At 40.2% G+C, this 24,075-nt stretch overlaps 1 protein-coding gene across 6 annotated transcripts; it reads right to left on the reverse strand.

Annotated features, from left to right (window-relative positions):
- Positions 1–30: 30 nt before the first annotated feature.
- Positions 31–24,075, reverse strand: LOC137784426 (myocyte-specific enhancer factor 2D-like). Of its 6 annotated transcripts, XM_068575048.1 has the most exons (13): positions 23,890–24,075; positions 17,324–17,717; positions 15,508–15,711; positions 15,013–15,150; positions 13,311–13,527; positions 12,948–13,004; positions 11,781–11,962; positions 10,620–10,649; positions 8,834–8,963; positions 7,906–8,146; positions 6,001–6,069; positions 4,813–4,863; positions 31–4,302 (listed from the first exon to the last, which is right to left on the reverse strand). In XM_068575048.1, exons 2-13 carry the CDS (start codon positions 17,375–17,377, stop codon positions 3,834–3,836), a joined length of 1,842 nt encoding a protein of 613 aa, XP_068431149.1. In that variant the 5' UTR covers positions 17,378–17,717; positions 23,890–24,075; the 3' UTR covers positions 31–3,833. The 6 variants fall into 6 exon arrangements, with proteins under 6 accessions (XP_068431149.1, XP_068431150.1, XP_068431151.1 ...); XM_068575049.1 differs by lacking the exon at positions 10,620–10,649; XM_068575050.1 differs by lacking the exon at positions 4,813–4,863.

Consider the following 24,075-nt stretch of genomic DNA (forward strand, 5'->3'; position numbering starts at 1 on the left):
AACCACAAACTCCAATTAATTTCACTCAGTTTGTCTATTTAATATATAAAATACGATAAAACATACGCAAAAAGGGTAAGGATTCAAGGGACTTGGATACTTTGGTACAACAAACACTTTTTTTTGTAAAAGCGGTATAGAATTTCAATAACATATCAGTGCATACTTTGTATATGAAAATATACACAAATTGTAAATCATTCTCAAAAAAACAACCAAAAGAATTATTTTCTTTACAACAAAAACCAAAAGCAGACTAGCTCAACACAATATATTAGCTATAAATTTCATCTTTAGTATTTCATATGCTACATTATTCTGAGTTGTTTATGACTCATCTGTGATGCATGTCCTGTATCATTACTGTGTGTAACATAAGTTGTGTTACCTGTATCCCATGCATTTACTTTTTTTTTTTCAAATTTCATGAACTAATTTCAGTTGTTTCCCGTTTTTATAAATATATTCTTTATCTTAATTAAAACTGCAGCATTTAACTGGCATTTCCTTCATTGCATTTGCTAATACCACATTAACTGATCGTGCAATTTTCAGCAAGTTGTTTTAAAAAAAAGGAAACCAGTACTATGTTTATGATAAGAGAAAATAAGAGAGAAAATAAAAACTATCCTACACAAAATAGCAATAAAATAATAGCTCCATAATAATATCATAATAATAGACAATGGAACTGTCACCAGCACAAATTAATCCAAAAATAGTGAGATTCTAAAAAACGTTGTACACAACAAGTAACAAGGGTGCAGGTTTTCATTTCTCATATAGATTGTCTCGTGACTAAACGGCTAGATTGGATAGAGAACCTTTTTGTACATGAACAAACCTGCTCGAGGCAGGAAGCCCATCGGTGTGGTGTCACATTTCAGTCAACCATCGGCGCCCACAAACACGAAGAGTTTCCACTGAAATTGAGTTGAAAAATGGAAATGACTGATAAGCTCAGTACCGCTCATCAGTTTAAATATATTGTTCGACATTTCTGAAAATGCACTCGTTCGCTTTCGCAGAGTAAGATGAGAAGTTTGATGCCACTCGTATTGATTTGTTAAATGGGACGTCACAGCCGATTAGCTTAGCTTAGCTTAGCACAAGGACTGCGGTAGTGGTTGGAAACGCAAAGTCACATATTTTTTTTCCCCTTGTGGAAAGTCTTGTTAAGTTTTGGCTAAATTTGGATGACAATGGTTCATAATCAGGGTTTAAGTGGTATGACATAAAGGAGGCTTCAGAGGTGCTGGAAGAGGAGTTTTGTTAGCTTTGCACACAGCAAGGCAAGCAGTTTACCCCCGTTTCCTGCTCACCTAACCAGCTCTTTACCGCGCAAATATCATTGAGTGAGGATTAATCTTCTCATCCAGCCATCTGGAAGCTAGCGACTAAACAAATTTCACAAAATTTAGAAATACTCCTTTAAATGGTTCACGAGGCAAATTTTCCCCAACATGAATTTATTGTGTTAAATTGATGAGAACATTTATAAAATAAACAAAACTAACCTGAAATTATCAGCGTAAAGAGTTACCCAGAACACTGTCAAACGAGGGATGGAAAGTTACCTGATCAGAGAAAACATCAACAACACTGGCGTGAAAATGTCGCACAGCAGGGTGATGTTTTTTTTCCAGACACTTGCCACAAACCCAAAGTCAGTGTCAAACACTAGTGTCACACTCGTCTACAATCACACCAAACTGCATCAACTCATGAAAGACGCCGCTTCCACTTCCCCTTCGCTGACATGAAAGTGTTTCTGATAAACAGTCAACAAACAGCTGTCTGCACTCTGAGCATCGTCTCAAGGGAAAAAAGGTCCAGCAATCAGGAGAATCGTTCTATTTTTAGGCTGTGAACAGCCTTTGTACACTTATACACCTACTTGAAATGGTTCAGACGAAACTAATTCGTACTAGAAAACATACAATTAAACAACAAACACAGCACTTCATTTCTAAGTGAAAAAAGGCATAATCTGTGTAAGCTTAACGTGGAAAAGATTCTGTCAATCCAAATATGCGTCAAAGAAGTGCATTGTGTTTCTTAAAAACACGAAGTGAATGGCAGTGTCCTAATCGTGTCATAATTAGGTGGTAATGGACAATTATTGTGGGTTGGATTTGGGTTTTTTAAAAATGTGTGGTAGGAGAATATGATGACACCACAACCAAGCAGGCCTCTGTGAGTGAGACAAAAAGTGCACACACCATCAACACTAGCATACAATAGGTTTACTGAAACAAGTCCGACCCACCAGCACGACCTAGTGTGGCGAAACCCCTGCACCGTAGCTCGAAACATATCAAAGTCACACTCATATATGCAAACAGATCCACTGAGAATCAACACATTGCTTGTTTTTAGGGATACCTAGCAAAGTCTATGCAAATATAGTCATATGTACATACACGTCGTTGAAGCCGAAAAGCTATTTTACTTTGTCGCCAACTGAAGCGGTAGAAATATAGAAAATGTCTTTTTCCTTTACTTTTTGAAACACGGCAACGAGCTAAAGAGAGAGAGAGAGCTTAAGAGGACATCAAAGCTTTTGTATAGGAGGGATTTTTATACAAAGTTCCTACTTCTGGACAACCAACGGACCTTCAAAACTGATTTTTTTTTTTTTTCATTTTAAATACCAACAAATTACAATTGGACTGAAAGAACCAAATACTTTCCCTACCCAAAAAAAGCCACCAGAGCGGCTACAAAAACTCCTACTATGCATTTAACTGGATGGCATCTACTCCTGGTTGTAAGCCGAGCGGCTGGCTGGATTTCGGATGCAACAATTTCCATCCAGGTTCCAGAGGAGATGAGGCGAGAGGACGGGAGGAGCACCCCGTCTGAGGAGCGCGACGGCGGATTCAAAGCTTGAAAAGCATCAACAGTTTCTAGTTCTCATTTCCGTGACAGTGCAGGTGATAATTCGTCATTGTCGTCGCACCGTGTGCGAGAGACATTTGGCATTTCGTTAGTTGAAGAGGTTGATATTGGCACTCTAGCGAGGTGCTGGGCTCCGCCCGAGGGCTCTGCCTGGGGAGCAGGAGGTTGCGAGATGTGGCAGCGGAAAGAACCATTGATGGTTAAGTATCTTAACCAGAGAAGACCCCGTTTGAGTCGGTTTGCTCAGTGCCAGATAGATGCTCAGTCCTCAAACATGTCCAGATTAAGTTCTATCCAAAAGTGCAGTTTGGAAGTGACTTATGGAAGAATGGGGAGCCCATAATCTAAGCTACGCTGGATTTCAAAGAGCAGGAAGTGGTGAGTCATACAAGTCCCGTGACGTGGACGTGCCACTAATCACATTGTGAACGATGCTCGATGTAAATACATGAAGGTGAAACCATGTGATGAATGTTTTCAATGGTTCTGTCAGATTGAAGAAAAAAGATTCGACACCTAATTTCTACCAAAAGAAATTACTTTACGGGAGTTCATTCAAGCAAGAAGGCTTTAGAGATCTACTGTCCCTCTATTCAAGGATCAACACGGGACAACATATCCAGCTGCGCACTAAGTCATCCTCTCCTCCCTCAGAGCGTGATCCCCAGTGGATTTTTACGTCTTTTTTTTAAAAAAATGTTTATTTGTCAAAGCCTCGTAAGTCTGGGTGACGCAGCTGAGTTGTATAATTTGGGACAGAGGCAGATGTGTGATGATAGTGTCACATGGCAGTGGGGTCGTGTTGGTGGGGGTTTAACAATGAGTGTGTGTGTGTGTGTGTGTGTGTGTGTGTGTGTGTGTGTGTGTGTGTTGCGGGTGTTTAAGTGTCACCAAAACTTCACTGTGGGTGCAAAGAGGCATGGCAGGCCCCTCTATGTGACCCAGGTATCCAATCTCATGCGCTTGATGTTTCCTCCCTCCTGCTCTGGTTCGTTTGACGCCCTATTGAGCTCAGTCGAGGGGCTGAAGTCGGGGCGGCTGCCGGGGCCGCCGCTTCCTGCAGCACCGGCTGTGCTGCCACCACCGCCCCCGCCTCCGCCCACGCCTCCTCCTCCAGCTGCACCAGTGTCATCCCGATCGCTGCCGTCAAAGGAGCTGGCGTTGCTGCTGACGCTGTCTGCAGGCGAGCGACCGGTCGGGGGCTCCAGGCACAGCAGGGAGCCCGGGTACTGCGGCGGTGCCGTCAGGACGGCTCCCCCTGAGGTCGAGGACGGTGTAGTAGAAGACGGTGGAGGGCACGGGGTGCTGCGATCCCTACCGGGCGAGATGGGCTCTGACTTGATGCTCACACAGTTGGTGTTGACGGTCAGCATGGCGCCTTGAGGTATATGGGTCACAGGCCTGAGAACGGGGTCACAGAGGACAGAAAAAGAGAGGAAGCCAATGGAAGATAAGGGACGGAGCGAAGAGGAAAGGCGAGAAAACAAAACATACGCATGATTAGCTTCTTGACAAAAGGCATATGAGAAACTGGAAGTTCACTTGCATCAAGACAAAGAACAACGTCACAAGGCACGGCACCAACAGGGCAAAGCCACAATCGATTATTCAATAATCAATCAATTCTGAGCCTTCAAAAAGCAGAAGTAACCCTCCCGCTGTTCCCAAAAGATCAACACATCAGCCCAGGAAGCGTGGAAATGATTTGCGTGACAAGGTGGTTCGCAGTGAGTCGGCTATGATGTGAAGATACTACAGATGATAAACAGAAAATAATCTCGGGTTAGAGGACATGGTGGAAACCGAACTACGTCTTATTTCCTGTTTGACTGCAGACAGCCCCCGTCATGCTAAGGGGAAGCCAGCCAGAAGCACACAGACACACAGGAAAAAGAAAGTGAGATACAGTACCGGCCCAACCACTCATCTCTACCCAAGAGCAGGTTGGACGGAGAGCCAACACTGTGGGGGGAAAACAAAATGTTGGCGCCCAAACCGAAGGTAAGAGGTGGATTAAAGGGTGGATTAGAGTGGAGAAAAGTGTGAAACATTATTGCAAGCAAAGTTTCTTCAACAACAGCAATAATGTCTTAGAATCAGAAAAACAAAGACCCTAATCTGCTGAATTTTTGTTCCCACACACAACAAAATCCAGGCATGACAATCTTGTTTTTTGATCTACAAGCACAGTGAATGAAGCATTGAAGAAGAATAAAGAATAAATGTGTTAATCAGGACTGTTACGCGGTTGGAAGTTTACTACCACACAGTTTGTACGATGGCTCTTAAGGATAAAGGATAAAAATGCATGTGTGAATAAATGCAAAGGCATGAAAATGTTTTGCTTGTTTGCTTCAGTAAATGTTCTTTTCATGGTTCAATTGAGGATTTTTTTTAGCATTTGCATGGTTTCATACTTTAGAGTGCATTACTCTTAATGTTTTAACCTTTTTACATTTGCAGCATTTACGGATTTTGCCGTAAATAAGTCAGGAAAAATAAGAGGAAAATGTTTGTTGGATTTATCAAAGCTGAGCCCTCCAATTAATTCTCAAATGTACATCAGTAGAAAACAATCTTAAAATGTCTACCGGTAACATGTAATTGGCTGCAGTGTCACAATGTTATAATTTAAAAGATCTTTACTGCATCAACTTTTTGATATTTGGGCTGCCAGCTAAATAAAAACAGTAATATTGGTTTAAATGTGGCATGTTGTAGTGACTATACATTAAAGTGACATTATACATACATTAGTGATACATTAAAGTTAGTCTACAAGCTGCTGAGGCGCTTATTACTTAGTGAATTACAGCAAATAACACAGTTTCATATAATCAAGGTTTCATGTCATGATGAATTACAAAGTCAAATGTAGTAACCATACAACTTCTTGGATTACTTGCATCTAAACCAACACGAGGGTTTAGAAGGTTTATGTTTAAGGCCAGTGCTTTGCTTTGAGTTAATAAGATAAATGTAGGGAACATTTACTGTATGTCGTTTTGTTTTAGACAAAAGCAATTCACATACAAAGTGGACTACAACCCACACGGTCACGACATTTCACACACGCACACACTAGTAGTGGCTGTTCACCTCAGGTTGGCAGCCAGACTGGACACCTGGCTAGACAGCTCGCTGCTCTGCTTGTCCACGCCCCACATGCTGTGGACAAGAGGAGAGAGCACACTTCAAGGATCTGGTGTTCAACACGAACCCTGCAGCGCTCGCGCAGCTCTCCTCACTGCAACTGCACTTCAAGAGGTTAGCGAGTCTAATGCAGAGGCTTCCTAATAGTCTTCTTTATTTCATCTTGAAATTAAACTTTATATTTAAAAAAAGGAGAAAAAAAATCCGGCAAGTGCGTTTAAAAAAATAATAAAAAAATCACGTTCCATTTACTTGATTCATGTTCAATTTCTAGAAATAGCCGATTACAAATTTAAATTGAAGATAATACACATGATTGTCAGAATATTTCACTTCCTCAAAAGGAAAGTTTCAATTCTGACCTTGTTAAATCCCTAAAGACATCCAAGTCTCAAAGTCTCGATAACGACAAGAAACTAGAAGCTGAAGCTGACTGAGTGTAACTGTTTCTCCAGATATGAGGAGCCAAACATATCAGGACACTGTAACTATGTTTCATGTTAATAAATCCAGGGTGGAATATCATCTTTCACAGGAGATCCAGTAGCCCTTGAACTTTACGTCTTGATTAACATAACTTTACATTTTAACTTGATATAAATTTCCCTTCTAAATAAGAATGAGGAGATAAAACCTTGAACTGTGTATCGCCGTCTAAACCCCAAAGTCCATTGTATAAACATCTACTATATAGGGATGAGAAAGAATTAAAGAAGATAGTTCATGTGTTTACATTAATTATTTTGTATTTCCTGCAATGCTCTTCAGTAAAATGAGGTTCTTGATGCTGTCCTTCAGTCCAAAAACAATCTTTTTGTTGTAGAGTAAATGTAAATAGACTTTAGCAGGCAAAATAAATCAGAGTTGTATCAGTCAAGGAGCTTTAATTAACCTCCGTTACATTAGCGGTGCTATGATTGGCTAGTAAGCCATCTTATTTCTCGCTGTCGCAAAATTGCTGTTGCGCATGTGATCGCAGCCGAGCAGAACGTTTATGTGAAGCTAATTGTATCAATTAAAGTGGTGAGAAGTTTGACATGCAATACAATGGAGTACAGTAGAAGTAAATATATTTTTTAAGAAAAGAGTAAAACGTTTTTTTTTTTTACTACTTTTAGTAGTATAATATACATACTGGTTTTAAAGTATTCAATTAAATGTAACAAAGTAAATATAACAATTTACTACACTGACAAAAAAAGTTGAGATTCTCATGGTTAAAAAATTCTGCAGTTACAAATGTTATGTAATTAACAGAAGGAGCTTTGAGAAGGTGAAATTGTTTCACACTGCTGAAGTGCAACAACTCCAGAAAAACAAATAGCAGAAATTCAGATCGATGTTATGAAGAGACGGAGATGGCGAGATGCTGGTGAGACCAATCCACTAACAAGGAACATGAATTGCTTGATATAAAGGTTATGGTATGGATGTCATGCAAGCTGACTAGTAAGGTTAGCAGGACAGTGTTTCAGTGTTTAGAGGGTTGTCATCAGGCAGCTTTTACAGCAGACTGCCATCATCATCATCATCATCATCAGTTACGTTGTTCATTCAGTACACATGAGACCTCTCTCTCCATCCGGGAAGAGGGATCCTCCTCTGTTGCTCTCCTGAAGGTTTCTTCCCTTTTTCCCTGTGAAAGGGTTTTTTGCTGGTCTTTGGAGAGTTTTTCCTGATCTGATGTGATGTCATATGTGTACGGATTGTAAAGCCCTCTGAGGAAACTGTGTAATTTGTGATTCTGGGCTATATAAAAAATAAACTGAATGGGATTGAATCGCTATGCAAGTGACACAGGAGCTTTTATGAAAGATGCAGCGCCAATGAAAAAATTAAGAAAAGACTTACACCAAGTTGCTGAGTGATGCAAGATTAAGTTGCTGCTGTTGCTGCTGCTGTTGTTGTTGTTGTTGCTGCTGTTGTTGCTGCTGCTGCTGCTGTTGCTGTTGCTGCTGTTGCTGCTGCTGTTGCTGTTGTTGTTGTTGCTGCTGCTGCTGCTGGGAAGCTTGTTGCCATGTGGTTGGCAACAAGCCGCCAGGCGACGCCAGAGCGTGTAAAGCAGTGATGTCCGCACTGGTCAGCTGATACTCTGAGAGGACAAAGGATAAAAAAAAGTCCCAGTGTCACTTCTCTTAATTTAATTATCTGGGATAAAAAAAAATCCTGGCAGTTTTTAAATTGTTTTGATGGTTTAAAAAAAAGGCACCTGATGGACTAACGTTACAAACAGTAACACCATCACTAACGTGTCGTATATTTTACCTGATACAATGTGCCTGATAAAAAATACTTCATCAAAATATGTTAAAATACAACAATAAAAAGGCAAATTGAAGTACTCTCCTTTTTTCTTTTTTTTTTGACCATATATAGAACTTTTCATGGAAAAATAAACAGGTATTACGGAGGGACCCAAAGAAGAAGAAAAAAGGCTTAAAATCAGGAGAAAAATTAGGGAATCGTCAATGAAATATAATTAAAAATATAAATAATAGAACTATGGACTTGTTTTTTGGTCCGCCCGTTCCGGGGACACGCGAGCCTTGTCCAGTGAAGGAAAAGTCTCCCCACCCAATTTCTTTTTACCCTCCATCACTAACGTCGGGTGAAAATAACCGAACACGTGTCAGATGAGAAAACCTGGGATTGGAGCAGAGAGACACGCCCACCTTTAAAAGCACCACAATGACAATTACGTAACCACAATCGCACGGGTAAAAATCACCCGAAAGTTCTGAGTTGAAGGGATAATTCTGCTCCTGAGCGTTCGGCTCACCTGTGTTGTACGCTGTGGCCATGGCGGAGAAGGGCAGCCCTTGTGCCAGGAGGCTCGGTGTGGCCACAGAGACCACCGGCGTGGTGAGGCTCTGTGACACCTGGACTCCTGCTGCCAGCCGCTGGGCGTTCTGCCGGGAGAGGACACCGACGTGTTAGTCACGGCTGAAACAATTCTTACATGTGGCGGAAAGCTAATAAGACCTATTTTCGACAATGCCAATTCTGACATGCTGGGAATGACTATGTGCGTATGATGGATTGAAAAAATGATGGCTTGAGTCAAGTAAATCTCAAAGTCAAGTGGATTTACTATCAGGAGGATCGTAGCGTCATGCATCAAAAACAAGTTCCTTGTTTTGAGGGTGGCATAAACAGACATATTACATTAAAGGCAATTTATTCAACCATCAGATACACTTATGCTGTAATTAGAAAGCGACAGAGAGAGATGACAGGAGGGGAGAGACACACCAAGCAGAGATATTGCAGCTCATCCACTAAGGCTAGCAGGGCGATACAAGACCTACAATAAGGTAATTAAAGCACAATATAACTTAATGCATCATATTGTGAAATTGTCTCATTCAATTTGTATTTATTTCATAAATCTATAATTTCTAAATATTCTGCGCTTTTCTTTCCCAAACATATATAGTATAAACAACTTCAGAAAGTTATCTAGCACTGCCACAAATGGTTATTTTCATTTTTTTTTCTCCATTAATATTCAACTCTAAGAAGTTAGGACCCCTGTTTGTTCTTTTTTCTGATGTATTTTCTGAAGAATGACAAATATATTGATTGACTCCTCATTTCAGCTTTAATACTATTTGTAATGTACAGACAGTACACTCTGTATTTTATATTATTATTAAAACAAACACTGGAAAATATCTTCAACTATTGTGACTTTGTTTGACTTTTAATTGAATGTTCAGCTCATCTCACGTTCCTCCAGTGGATGTCACTACAGGCCTCACAGCGTGGCCATGCTTCACGTTTCAATCATTACTTTTTAGAGGATTACTTTTTACAGGATACAAACCTACTGCTTGCTCAGCGTTTGTACATTAAGTCTGTCATTTAGATGACAAAAGGAAATCTGTGTAACGTATGAGGGTTTATTATGATGTACTTCTACTGAAAGACATACATTTCTGAAGTAGCGTGACACTCTGGTCAAGCTGAACTATGAAAGATAAATGCAAAACTCAAAGTGCTTTGTAAGAGTAAAACATAGGAGGTTCTGTGAAAAAAGAGAGAGGGATAAAGAGAGAGAATTATTAGAGTCAAATGCCTTCAATGTATTGCCAGTTAGTTTAAAAAACAAAAAAATCTCTGATAATTTCGGCGGAAAGTGAAAATGAGTGTCAGTGAATGGGGAACATGCCACGAGTTGCTTGGCACCACGATGCCAAGTGGAGAAACACCCATGCTTAATGTGGCATCACATGATGAAGTTAATGGGCCAGATCAAACCTGACTGGATAGCTCAAAGACAAATTCTGCTCAAGGTCTGATTACCGACTACTTTTTTTCAAATTATCACTGCGATCGCATCATGATCCTAACAACACAACCACGAGCCCTGAATCACATGCAGTCAGGTGGGAGGCATAAGCTGAATACCATCCCAAGAGATGTCAGTGGAACAAGACGAAAACAATGAGAAACTCTTGCACAGTGTAATATATCATGAACAGTATTGTAACCATGCTAATAAAGTGCGGACAGTCGATGACCATCAACTCATGCGAGTGACCGACGTGGGGAACAACAATCACCTCGTTTACCAATTCCAGCTCATCCTCTGTCTGCAAAGGGTGGCAACAGATCATATTAGTAGCTAAACGTAAATAAGGCTAAATAAAAACATACAATGTATACTAATTCTTATAGTAAAATGCATGGGACCTGAAATCACAGAAGATTAAGATTAAATTAAATAGTTGATGAAACAAATTGACCACAAGGACCATTTAGTAGCAGGTCTGCAGCTTTTGCTATTCTCTGATCTTTCTCAACACTTTTCTACTGTTTTCAAGGTCAAGAATAAATAATCAATGTCAACTTTTAAGGCAACATAAACAACACGTTTTTAGACTTGCAATATTTATTGTTTGTTGGTTTGTTTGTTTTTTGCCACACAACACTGCCATCTTTTATTTCATCTCTTCTTTTGATAAAGCTGGTAAGGTGACCGAGTTAGCAAACAGATGCCTATTAATACACCGAGCAGACATGGAGCAACATAAGCATTCATTTGGAGTTGTGACTATGTTCACTTGATGATTATAAGCCTGGTGTTTACTTTTCTTTTAACTTAAAACAATTAATTGTGTCTGTCTGCTCTTTGGTCTCTTGCAGTGTCTTTTTACTGAATCTTTTGTTTAAAAAAACAGTAAGACAAAACAGTAAAGTTGTAAAGTTAGAATCAAAAGCTCCAGTTTTTATTTTTGATAAAAGGTTGTGAGAACTCTCATCCTCAGTATGTCAGTGGGAGTTCATTTAAGACTTTACTAACATCGCCAGAGTTAGAGTGAAAACATAGAGCAAAGAGCACAAATCTCTCTGGTCTTCACTTAGAAAAAAAATATGGAAAGCAGCTTTCAACAGCCCATTTACCTTCTATATAATCAATATAGGGTATAATGCTTATATATGACAGTTCCAAAGTTTTTAAATAGTTTTCCATCTCATTCATTGGCCGGTGAATGCAAAGTTTTTTGAGATAAAAAGGATAGAAAAACTTTCTATCCCCTCATGTCCCTTAAGAAAGCCTCTATAGGTTCCAGGTGTCTTGGTTTTCTTATCGTTTGTAAGATCCCTACGTTTTATCATCCCAAGTGTGTTAACAAAAGGTTCAAAGTGTCATTTTTTCCATTGTGTAAGGTCCACAATGTTAAAGGACCCAGGCCCCACAAGTTCTGCTTGGGTAAGCTCACCATCTGCATGAGGCTCTTTCCGCCCTGCGAGGTGATGACTCTGAGGTCTGGCTTGCGGCTGCTGACCATCTGGGGGCTGGGAGGGGGGGGCGGAGACTTGGCCGGAACTACTTTCCCCAGACTGTTGCCGTTGGAAACGGTGAGGAGGCCTGGGGAGGCCCTGGCGCTGGTGTATCCATTAGCTGCAGGGAGAAAGAGAAGCAATGGACAGAAATCAATAGGAAAATCAAACAGGTGAACTCGGACAGCGGGGTACGGAGACTGTGCACACTCAAGATTGTGTTGAAATAATCCTCGGCAAACTCTAATTTAAAGACACGTTGTTTGTAAAAGCAAACGTCCCCTCGTCCGGAGAAAAGAAATCTAATCGACAGCCAAAAAGATGTTTTCTGATTCTTTTTTGCTGGTGATTGTAGGACATTATGTCACAATAAATTTATTAATTCTACTAAAATCTTACACACAAAAAAAATATGAGTGGGGATCCAACATTTTAAGCAATTATAATAGAACATGTTTGGCTGCAAACTCATAAAAAAAACTGATTTCTGAAAAATAAAATGGACCATAAGGGGCTATAATGTGGTAAAAGAAAAAAGAAAAAAGAAATTAGAACTGAGCTTCTGGGAATCCCAGGCCTGTCTGTTGATGTTACTGGTGGCATCCCTGATCCCTCCAAGGCCCCATCACAGATGGTGCAGAGGAGGAGAGGAGAGGAGGAATCTTTTGGTGTTCATTTTGTTACCAGAAATTTCAACAATAAGCTTCTGTTGATGCCCTTTTATTTCATGACTAGATCAGAACAACAATGTAAATAGAAACTGAATATTGTTAAATCCGTTTCCATTATGGCTTGAGACGAGATCGCTGACTCGATTGAGCAAGGACGCTAATTTAGATTTTTTTATTTTAAAAATGTAGAATTAGATTTCAGTGCTGGCTGTAGGATTTCTGACAACTTGTGTGATCTCAACATTTTCAATAATTCCGGAGCAAAGTAAACTTACTTCCATATTTGTTGGCATTTAGCTTTTAAACAATGATTTGTTGGGATAAATACTCAAATATCAGACCAGATACAAGAGGAATTCTTGGCAATACAAAAAAAAGAAGCAATGACTAAAACCAAACTGGGAATCTGAACAAATATAATAGCAGATTACTCACGAACTGGACTTGGACATCCTCCATTTGAGTTACTCAGCTCTCCTCCCAGAAGAGCTCCTATTGAAAAAGGATTAAAGAAAAGTCAACTAAAACCAACATTAGACCAAGAGTATTACAATGATATATATACAGTACTTATCTGGAAGCGTTAAGGTATTAGGTGACGTATTGACTTTAGATCTTAAAACGCTTAATATTTGGTTGATGTAGATATTAACTAATCATTTGAAGGTTATACAAAGAAAAAAATATTGAAGTATTCCTTATTTGCTCACGTCAGAACGATCTCTTCCCAAAAGGAAGAGGCTCATTATTTATGATTAGTTCGGTCTCGCTGCACTCGGCACAGTATCACTCGCTCACCTGCACTGGCTGGTCGCTGTGGCAACCCGGGAGACACCGTGTTTCTCTGAAGAGCCGGTTGCTGTGGCGACAGGAGGTGGGTATCCGTGAGCGATGATGATGTGACATAGGAGGTAGTTACCAGTGCGTTGCCAGGGTTACTGAACTGCAATGTGCTTTGATTAGACGCCTGGACTGGGACCGGCATGGAGAACGTCTGGGCCGCCGCGGTCGACTGCTGCAGAGGGGAGACATCGTTTTAGGCTTCATCGAACGTGAACTGCTCACCGCTCCGTCCCGGCCTTTCAGACTCCGTGTTTGAACACAGATGTCTCTTTGGTAAGATGAAATAGTTTATTAAAAGCTAAAATCATCCAGGACCAGGACGATGTATTCGTTGGCACTAATTGAAGGTAAGCGACACATCTCAGAATGATCACCATAGGCGGTGTTTCATTGCCAAATCCCAATTATTTATTTTCTCCAAATGTAAAATTCATGATTTATAGATAGGACCAAGTGACACCTTATTTTATATAAAATACGTAAAAATAAAAGTAATATTTAAGGATAATTACTTCTCTTAATTAAATACACATTGAGAAGTATTAAGTATTACCTTAAAACAATGTATAGACTGAAACAAAAATCCATCTATCCATTATACAAACCGCTTATCCTGTTTGGGGTTGCGACAAAAACAACCTCTCAATCATAATTCACGACCCACTAAAAGTGTGTGGCGGTGTCTGTGTCTGCAGCGACCCTCAGCTCAATGAAAGCAAAAGAGTAAATAGGAAGTGTTCGCCTCTGTGCCCCTCCCTCCGCCTCCAGCTGTCACTCCTCAGCCTCTTCTCCCCTGGGCTCCGTTCTATCCTGGTACCCTAATCTGTGCCGTCTCAGTCGGAGGCTCGGATAAATCCTCCGCTCTGGACACAAACACTACGCCCATTAGCTCGCTCGACGTAACATTGCTGAACACACAGGCTAGTCTCAACATTGGAATTTACTAACCACAGCGGACAAATCCTACTCATTCTGACTTTTAGTTGAAGTTGGTTCTTGACATAGAGTGCAGAAATGATGTAATGCCACTGGGGCAATTTGGCTTTAGTAAAAAATACAGGCAAGCATCATCAGCATACAGTTTTTCTGACCGATAGCCGACGCTTATTAACATCAACCTTACATGCGGGGTGCTGTGTTTGAAGAAGCAATAACTGATGCACAAAAAGACTAAAACTATAATGTATCACCAGCTGCAGTGTATGCACCAAACAGGCAACTAAACCCCTAGTTCACCTGTCCGGGAGAGTTAGAAGCCACAATGTGCTGGACTCATGAGACACTTTTCCATCAATTAATTTAGATCCAAGGTTTTCAGCTCTGCGCCTCCTTGGCATACCTGTCTAGGTTTCTGACAGTGTATTGGCCAGTAAAGGAAGGCTAACCTTTAGGGTGGACCAGATAGTTATTTTATTGAAAAGCCTAGCTATCATACCTGGTCAAAATCTTTGGCCAGGTACGATGTAAGCTGTTTGTGAGTCTGTTATTTCCTTCATCTCTTTCTGAAAACGACCTAGTGAAACCAACAGTAAGAGGAACTTCACCCCAGTAGCTGTTTCCTGTAGGCACTCAAGCCAAACAACAAATACTAGCAGACATGTCTGACCAACAAGGTTACAGTGAAGAAAGAAGCAGAACAAAATACTCGATTACTTACCCCGTAGCGTTTGAAGAGAACATCCAGATCTTCTGTGGTCTTACGGTACTTGTCATCATTTAGGGGACTTTGGTCAATGGAGTCTTCACCGTCCGGCTCTGGACTATCACAACCGTTGAAGCCTTTCTTTCTCAAAGTCTATGAAAGTAAAACAAAAAAAGGCAGTTTAGTTGCTGGAAACTGGGGTTGTGCCAATTAATTTTTTTTGTCTGCAAACCCAATCTGGTATCTCGAATACCAAATCAGATTTAATACTTATATTTATGTAAACGTTAATTATAAATGTATCTGACTCATCACCATGCCATTTGATGGAGAAAAAAAAACGGGGAAAAACAGCTAAACGGTGACTATGTGCATCCTCATATCTCTTGGTTCTGAAACATCACTTGTACAAAGGGGGAGGGGAGGGTGGTATGCGTTATCAAGCTCATGCTAAATTTTTTAAAACTCAAGCAATGAGAACTGTCAACCTAAGCTGGCTTATGGGTGTACCTCAATAATATCTGCATTGGTCCGGCTCTCATGCGGCTCGTTGTACTCCGTGTATTTGAGCAGGACCTTGTCCATGTCAGTGCTGGCATACTGAAACAGCTTGTTGGCGTGGTTAAAGATGATCAGAGCAATCTCGCAGTCACACAATACGCTCAGCTCGTAGGCTTTCTTCATCAAGCCAAACTTTCGCTTTGTGAATGTCACCTGAGAGAAAGCCGTAGAGGAAGTTGGGTAGAGGAGAACAGGGAAGAAGGTGAGGGAAGAAAAAAAAGATATTTGAGTAAACACCCTTTATTCATAGCTTAAAAAGGTCAGAAATTTAGATATACAACTATATACATGCACATTTTCTGTGTAACATTGGCTCACTGTTCTTCATTTTACAGTATCTCTTTCTCAGGGCTAACACTTTGCTATGAAGCTAAATATGTATATGATTTGTAGGTCTTGATCCACAAATCAAAAGTATATTCAGTTCAGGGGAAGTTAATGACTTGTGAATAAACTTTGCCTAGTAATGAAGATAATATATGCAGTCACATTACTGGCACATCAGAGAACATATATAACAAAATATATTTTGATGCTCTGCCTGTCAGAATGATCACTCAAACACTGTTACACGTCAGTGTTGTGTCTTCTCCCCTCTCCCTCGTTTCCCCTTCAGGTGCCAATCAGGTGATTAGTGGCCTTCTGTGCTGTGCAGGCCAATCCTGCTGCACCTGGGCTCCTGAAGGCAACCTGGCAAATCAGCTAAGTGGGCCCCGTTTAAAGGAGGAAGCCTGAAGAGTTTGGGTCGTTTTTTGTTCTATGCCATGTACACATTGAGGTTGCGAAGCGTAAAGGTTGGTGGTGGGAGGTTAAAGACGATAGTTAAGTTTGGGCTACCCTGTACATTTGTGCAATCACGTCGGTACTTTGTGTGAAATGTTAGGTTGTTGGTCCGTGCACCCTCTGTATTTGTTTTGGTAGAACATTGTTTAGAGAATCATGTGAAGCCATTTTTTTTGTTTCTTTTCTGGAGGTAGTTAGCCAGGCCTAGTTCTGTTATCTTGATTTCTGTTTTGTTTGGCATGACCACAACTGTCCCAACCGCTCCCACTTCATGGAGAACAGTTTTTTTGTGTTGACCACAACCATGTGTAAATAAATCTGGTTTAAAAAGTTACTCCTACTTTTGTTATTAATTCATTGCCTGTCGGAATTTTTGTAATTTGTTTTTACTACTTTGTTTTGGTTTCTGTAGATGTTTGTTTTAATAAAAAGGGGAATCTTTGACGTCTATACATTCGAAGCAAAGTACTACATAAGGAAATAATGATGAATGGTTTAAAAAAGTTTGGCTCGTGCGGTCTTTCTGCATACAAATTATTTAAAAATTCCTTGCATTGCAACAATTTGATTTATAGTGAAATGTTTTCAGTATTCACTGTGCAGTCTGCAGAGGTGAGTCAGAGCTGTAAGAAAGTAGTTTACAAAGATTACGCTGGGAAAGAACCCTAAAAATCCCAAATGAACATTTTTGGATGACAACTCATCTGACCCAACTGAGCAAACAAGATGTTGGTCTGGGAGGAAACGCGAAGAGGGTGGCGGTCTTGTTTTAAACACAGCAGACCTTTCACTGTAGTCCAGTGTATAATGGATTGAGACAATGACACGCGCATGAAGCCAAAACAATAGAGCAGCTACAGAATGAGAAATAAGTCCATTTCTCGACAGAGTTCCCATAAAATATACTAATCTACCTGGTGTCTTGTACTGGGAGTGAAGGACAAGTCACCCAAAAGAAAAACAGAAACTAAGTTTGACTCACCTGCTTGTTCCTTTCGTCGGTGATCCGTTGGATCTGAATCTTTTTTCTACCCATAATGCTTCGCAGTTGTGGAGACAAACTAGTCACTTAAGTGGAGAAGCGCCTCTTAGATGGTGCGAGAGGAAGTGCAGCCTGCAACCTCTTACTTTCAGTCCCAAAAACTCTCAGACACAGTCATGCATCCGAGGATACACGCACACACGCATTTCTCTGCCCAGGTGTGGTCAGGCAACGCTGTCGACTCCTTTTGATGGGCGGCGAGGTGAAGAGTGGGTGCTGCGGGGATGCGCGACGCTGAGCGAAAGAGGACTTCAGTTTCGTGTTTGTTCACCGAGGAACAAAAAGGGAGAAACTTTCCTGCAGCTGTTGTGGCGAGGAAGACGTCGCTCGTCTCCTGTGTGACACAGAGGGACAGAGAGGTCACTCAAATATCACAAACATCAAAACAAGATGTGCGTGGAAAAAAAAAATCAATGTCAGATGATGGCGATCTTGCAGTCACTAAATCAATTAATCATCATATTGTCATGTGATAAATGAAATGCCAATGTGAGCTCCCTAATACATGGGACAATGCTGCCTGATGATTGAGGCAGGGGCTCACAGACAAACGTTTGGGTTTCTTTCCAGCCAACACACCATCAAGAAGCAACAATCCTATCAAGTGGAACGGCACTTGATAGGATTGTTGAGTTTGGATTTGATCGCACACTTTGAGAAATTCTCATTCGGTCTTCATAGCGAACCAAATCCATTACAGTCCTAAAAATTTGCTTTAAAATCATAAAATACTAGCTGCTTCTTATATTAGTGTTTTTCTACTATCTAGTTGTGTCAAACATCACTCCTTGCATACTACCTAATAGACCCCTATATCTAATTTTCAACCATACACTTTTGCATCGTCCTAAATTTCATACAAAACTTCCCCCTAAAAAGCCTAGAAAGCACAACTTCTCCTTTGCATTAGTTTCAGTTATGTGACACTACCTGTCAGTGGTGAAGCAGATGATGGTCTATCTATAAATAACAAAGTCATTTGAGAACATTAGTTTGGGAAATTCGTAATTGAATATTGGTTTCAAACATTATATAGACTAAATTACTTGTTAAGTAAATAAACACATCCCCGAACTATGAACGGCTGCTGCTGTGGCTTCATGTCACGACCATACTTGGACATTGTAACAATGCATAGTGCACTTTATACACTCAGCAATACTGTTCCATCTTTTTTACCTTGAGTTTATTGTAATGCTGTGTATTAGAAGCAAAATAAGCTTTTCATTGTACAGAATCACTACTGTTTATATCTGTTCATATGTTAGTAAAAACATCTTAAATCATCTCTTGAATAGATACTTAATTAGAGTATCCCGACATTTAAAAATAAAAGGCTGTCAGTAAAACCAACTCAGTACGGGCTGCTTAAGACCTCTAATATAAACCCTATGTGACTTAATTGCATGTTCCACAAGGCTCTGTACAAGTATCAACACATTTGACAGAACAACTTTATGTCAAGGAATGATTATTTTTGATGGAGATGGGTGTTAGTGTTTAAGATCATACTTACACACTAAGTAACAATCTCAGTAGTATTGGTATGATCACAGCTCAGGTTAAAGGTCACTTTATATTGGCTGTACTTTGAGTGATATATAACACATAAATAATAATCAAATGATTAATAAGGAAGCATTGTGAACTTCTGCATGAGTTACAGATAGATGTGAGGCCAAATAAACTAGCGTTGTTACACACTAACTGAGCTCTTAGAGTCTAATGATCAATTTTTTCTGATCCCAAAGGGATATTTCTGCATGTATTATGGCAGGTTATGGCAATAATTCAGATGTTTTTAATGTATCATTGGTGGCAAGGATAAAGATTTAAATGAATATTCCACAGCAGTAACAAACGTTTCCCTTTGCTTAGTCTGTCAACATGACTAACATCATTATTGCTGACTACGCATTTGATTCTGTCTAGAAGGACTAATTAGTCACTTAATCTTCCGTAACATATACAGCTGCACATATCCTTCCTTAAATATGTCTTCAACTGTGAGCTAAGCTTACAGTAGGGCTGCACAGTTAATCATAATAATAATTGTAGCTTCTACATTTGATTAAACTTGGTTAGGTGTGATGCTGATGCTTTACATTTAGTGTGGCAGCTCTGGTGCATAAAATCAAGTGCTCCCTGGAGCAGAACAGAATGGTTTATTAATCAGCAATGAATTAGTCGATCAACAGAAAATTAATTGGTCACTATATTTTATGAATGATTTATCATTTCAGTTATTTTTTTCATTAGAAATGCCAAACACGACTTGGTTTCAGTTGATAGAGGATTTCCTCCCTTTCTGAGTTGTAGATGGATTCAATCGGGGCCTGTGGGACACAATGATGAGCATTTTGTAACGACATTTAATTGACTGACGAACACAATTGTCAGATAAATTGATGATGAAAATAACAGTTAGGCCTTGGTTGTACTCTTTTCTATCCAACTTTTGCCGCCGTCCGAACATGATCATTATCAATCTGATCATGCCATTAACTGGAAGTCTGTACGATGAGAGATCGGATCTTGCTCTTGGAATCGATCAGACGGACCACATCCGCGACTAGGAATTGACATAGTCAAATGTAATTGGTTAAGTTGTTGACTGATAGTCATTACTTATTGTGATGTCATTGATCCCCTCTGTATAAGCTTAATACAACAAAATTACAATGCCATGCAAGGCATCACCTGCTCATCAGGGTCTAAACTAATTATTCAAAGACATTTGCATGTCGATGGCACAGCCTTCAGAGGCAATATGCGTTTTAAAATGTTGCCCATGGACACTTAGACCTGTGGACTGAAGGAGCTGGTGATCAAACCAACATTTGCTTCCACTAAGATTGGTATTAAGGTTACTCCATTGTTGTATGTAAAAAAAAGCATTAAACATTTTATTTGTTTAATGCTTGACTTTATTGTTATTGATTTGTTTCAGTTATTTGTTTAATATACTTCACAGGAGAGGAAAAGGAGCTGGTTTGATGGGAGCAACGACACTTCTCTAGTGGAACAAACCTTTTACATGTTCTAACAACCATTAGCTTCTCCTCCTTACACACAGGCTCAGCCTTGTGGCAACAGTTTTACTTTTCCCCCTCCAGTCTTGACCTTCCACAACCATGCTCTCCTGTGGGATTGTTGTTAGGCCAGACGGAAAAATTGAAAACGCCAGTGGATTGCACATGGGGCCTCAAAAAAACCTAATTTCAACACTTTAGAGCATCCAGCTTGAGAATTAATCAAAAGTTGTAACAAAAGCCATCACATTAGGTTTAACTCTAACACGCTCAGTGTAATTTATTATTGCCATGTATTACAAGTGTTTAAATACTTGTCCATTATCAAACAACATTTTATACAAACGAGAAATGCATCTAAACAGCCTGAAAAGCTAACACAATACTCCTGTATGATGTGGTTTGTGCAGCACCCACATGTAGCTTTTTATACCTTAAATATTTGTATATCAGCAGTGCGGGACATCATTATAAATCATTCATTAGCTGCAACTGTAAGGCCTCAACTCTAAAAAAAAATTACCACAAAATGTAGCAATATCCCACTGCGAGAGGGAGAAAATGACTAACAACAGCTCCTCCCTACTGACTTTGTCAAGCGACAATCTTTGATTAGCCGTGAATTGACCAGAATGGGGCCACACTGCCAGGCTTCTGTCCAGCCTCCCTCTCGCTGACTGCCCTCTGCATGGCTGCCCCCTCATTACTGTAATTGACACGTTCATCCCTCTTCTTCCCCCTTAAGGCGCTGATGGCTCAATTAGGAGCTGGCCGGAGGACTGATTGGACGCCAGCATAATGAGGTCGCCGCTTGGCTAAAACTGAGCCCTGCATCCAGCCAAACCTCGCTCGCTCTGCGACATACGAGAAGCCAAAGAAGCAGAAAAGACTGGAGATAGAAGATAGAAGTAAAGATACGAGACAAGTGTTAAATTGTGAAAAAATGTTTACTTTTGGCTGGACCAGGTTTGCCTTATTGACTTAAGAAAGCAAGCAGTTTGTCACTCTAGTAAAAAAGAAGAAAGTAAAAGGAGCGTTCACATGTTATTCAAATCATCCAAGTGAGGGTTGAATATTGTTCTGATGAAGAAGAACGCAATCAAGCTCGGGATAGGCATCTGTCAGTTTTGGATGAGTGTAATTAGTGGCTGTGACCTTTAGCGGATGATGCACTAGCCAATGAAACGTGCCAAAGCCCTGAGATAAATGATCCATGCCTCAAACGTGACTTGCAGTGGGGTTTGCCTCTCCACAGCTCTCAGACAGGGTTTGGGACGGCCTTAATGGCTCAATCTCATTTCCACAAAGAGGGACAGAGCTCTTTTTTGCACTCACATTGTCTTGCAACGTTGTACGCATGTTGGCAGACCTGGTTTTAGGTACTATGCAACTTTTAAATAGAAAGAACTGCAAACTGCCCGTAAACTAGAACTGTGCTTTTCACTCCAAATTACGAATCAACTGCTATAAAAAACATTAACTCAAACGCATAATAACTATCAAATTAAACCATTAACAATGTTAAATTTTTCATTTTAGTCTTTTGCATTTGACATATTTTACCCTTGTGTCTTACTGAAGAATTAACATTAGCAGACAAATCAATGAAAGCATGGAGGTCTTACTGAACTTTTCCACTTGATACAATCAGAAGGAGAGACAAGGAAAGTAAATCATATCACTCTGGTGAATCTCAGAGAAGTTACTACAGTCTAGACATGGCTGAGGTATTTCAACCAACAGAAAGGACTGAACTTGGAAGGAAAGACGTTACCACTGCATTTACTAGAGGCTATACTGAACATTTGTGTGTGTTTCTTTTCTGTTTATACTCATCTCCATTTCAATCATTTAAAGAATATCATCTATTCTGGGCCCTCCTCTTTGACTCCCTTTAGATACATTTTTAGTTTGTATGAAATGTTTGTATTGCTACACATCTTCGCCTAATTATGAAATATCAATAACTGTTTGATTTGTTTATTCGACCTGAGAGACAAAGAGGTCAAACTCCCATACTGACATGAAGGCAACAATTCAAGACCTGAATTCAATCTGAAGGAATTGCTGCTGCGGACTTATTTGATTTATTTCTGTTCATTTTGGCAACCACTCCTAGCTTTATTAGCTCAAAGTCCTACCCATAGGGACGACACATTTCAACAGCACTGTTATTTCAAGCATTTTAATAAAATACTTCCTTTGTTGATACTGCAGCAGGGATTTTGGGAAGCCAAAAAGGCAAAAAATGTTGGATTCTGAGGTGAGGCAGAAATGTGAACCTTTGGGTCGGAGAACTTAGGTTTGACTTTAAAAAAAAAATAAAGATTCAGCAGCAGATCCAAAATGCATATTACCCATTACATTATACATGCTGCTGGTGGAGAACCGAATGAGAGCGTGGATGGCTCATTTCACCAATCAGTAAAACTGCACTACCTTCATATGTTGATATGAACCCATCTGCAGGAATGGCGAGCAGCGGTGTGTCACTGTCAAACTGGCCTACTTCTTGCCCAACAGCTATGGTATCTACCCTGGGATGGCACAGAAAATCATGGCTGCTGCTCTCCAGTGCACTGCATGCATGCATGCATGCATGCATCCCCATGCTAAACCATAATCGGTGCCCTGATTTGACTAAAGTTGCTCTTACGGTTTATATGTTAAAGAAGACAGTTATAGACTTACAGTAAAGAAAGCAGTGCAAATGGCCTTAGCATGCCAACAGCATCGCTGCCTGACATTTAGCATGATCAATATAGTGTCTTTTGTACTAAATTTCTTGAAGTCACTGCACACGCAACGACAAAAAAACAACATTTTTCTTGAGCCTCCTAAGAGTGAAGCTGGAAAAATGCAGCTAGATGAGCAGCCTTGAACAATCGCTTCATTTATATGTCCGTTTTGTCCTGAATGTCATTAAACTACGGATCATGTTAGATCTGGTATGAAGTGATTTCCTTTTTTAAAACAAAGTGGCAGCAGGACTCTCGTCTGTGTGCTACAAACATGATGACAGATGGAGTCTGAAGACTGGTAGGCCCACTGACTGCAGACAGGTAGCGTCAGCCTAAGGGTCGGATTTGACAGGTTGGAGGCTAATACCGTTATCAAATAGCGTGTCCTGGTTTTCACCGAGCACCTTCATGTAAGACAACACAACCGGGTGGATTTACAGAACAAAAAAGGACGAGCTACTCTTTTCACAAGGCCATTTCACAATGTTCAAGTTACGAGTCGACCGACAGCCATTACCTTCCTGACACTCCGTATAACTCGGCTGCGCGAGCTCTAGCACGCGCTACTTTAAATCACGTCACAAACATGTTGTATTCAAATCGAGACGGTCCTCTCGTGGAATACAGATCCAGCGAGGCTTATTTACTTTGCGATATTAAAATAATAAATCCAGCAGGTCTGCTTCTGTGCTAGGAGAAAAGACGCAGGAAGGAAATGTATCACTCCACTTACCCTGAAATATTGCTGATATAGACGAAAATAGGCCTGTCGTCACGCGCCGCAGGAGTCGTAATGTCTTAATTAAGAAGCATTAATTAATTACGCTGAAGTCACGTCTCTATTTACATGAATCCGCGGCATTTTATTCCATTTAATGTTGAAGTAACTATACTGTCCACCCAGGCGATACAGCGCACC

This window comes from Clinocottus analis, unplaced genomic scaffold (genome assembly GCF_023055335.1).
Source record: "Clinocottus analis isolate CAN_PGR_092001 unplaced genomic scaffold, fCliAna1.0.p SCAF_14, whole genome shotgun sequence".
Classification (NCBI taxonomy): Eukaryota; Metazoa; Chordata; class Actinopteri; order Perciformes; family Cottidae; genus Clinocottus; species Clinocottus analis.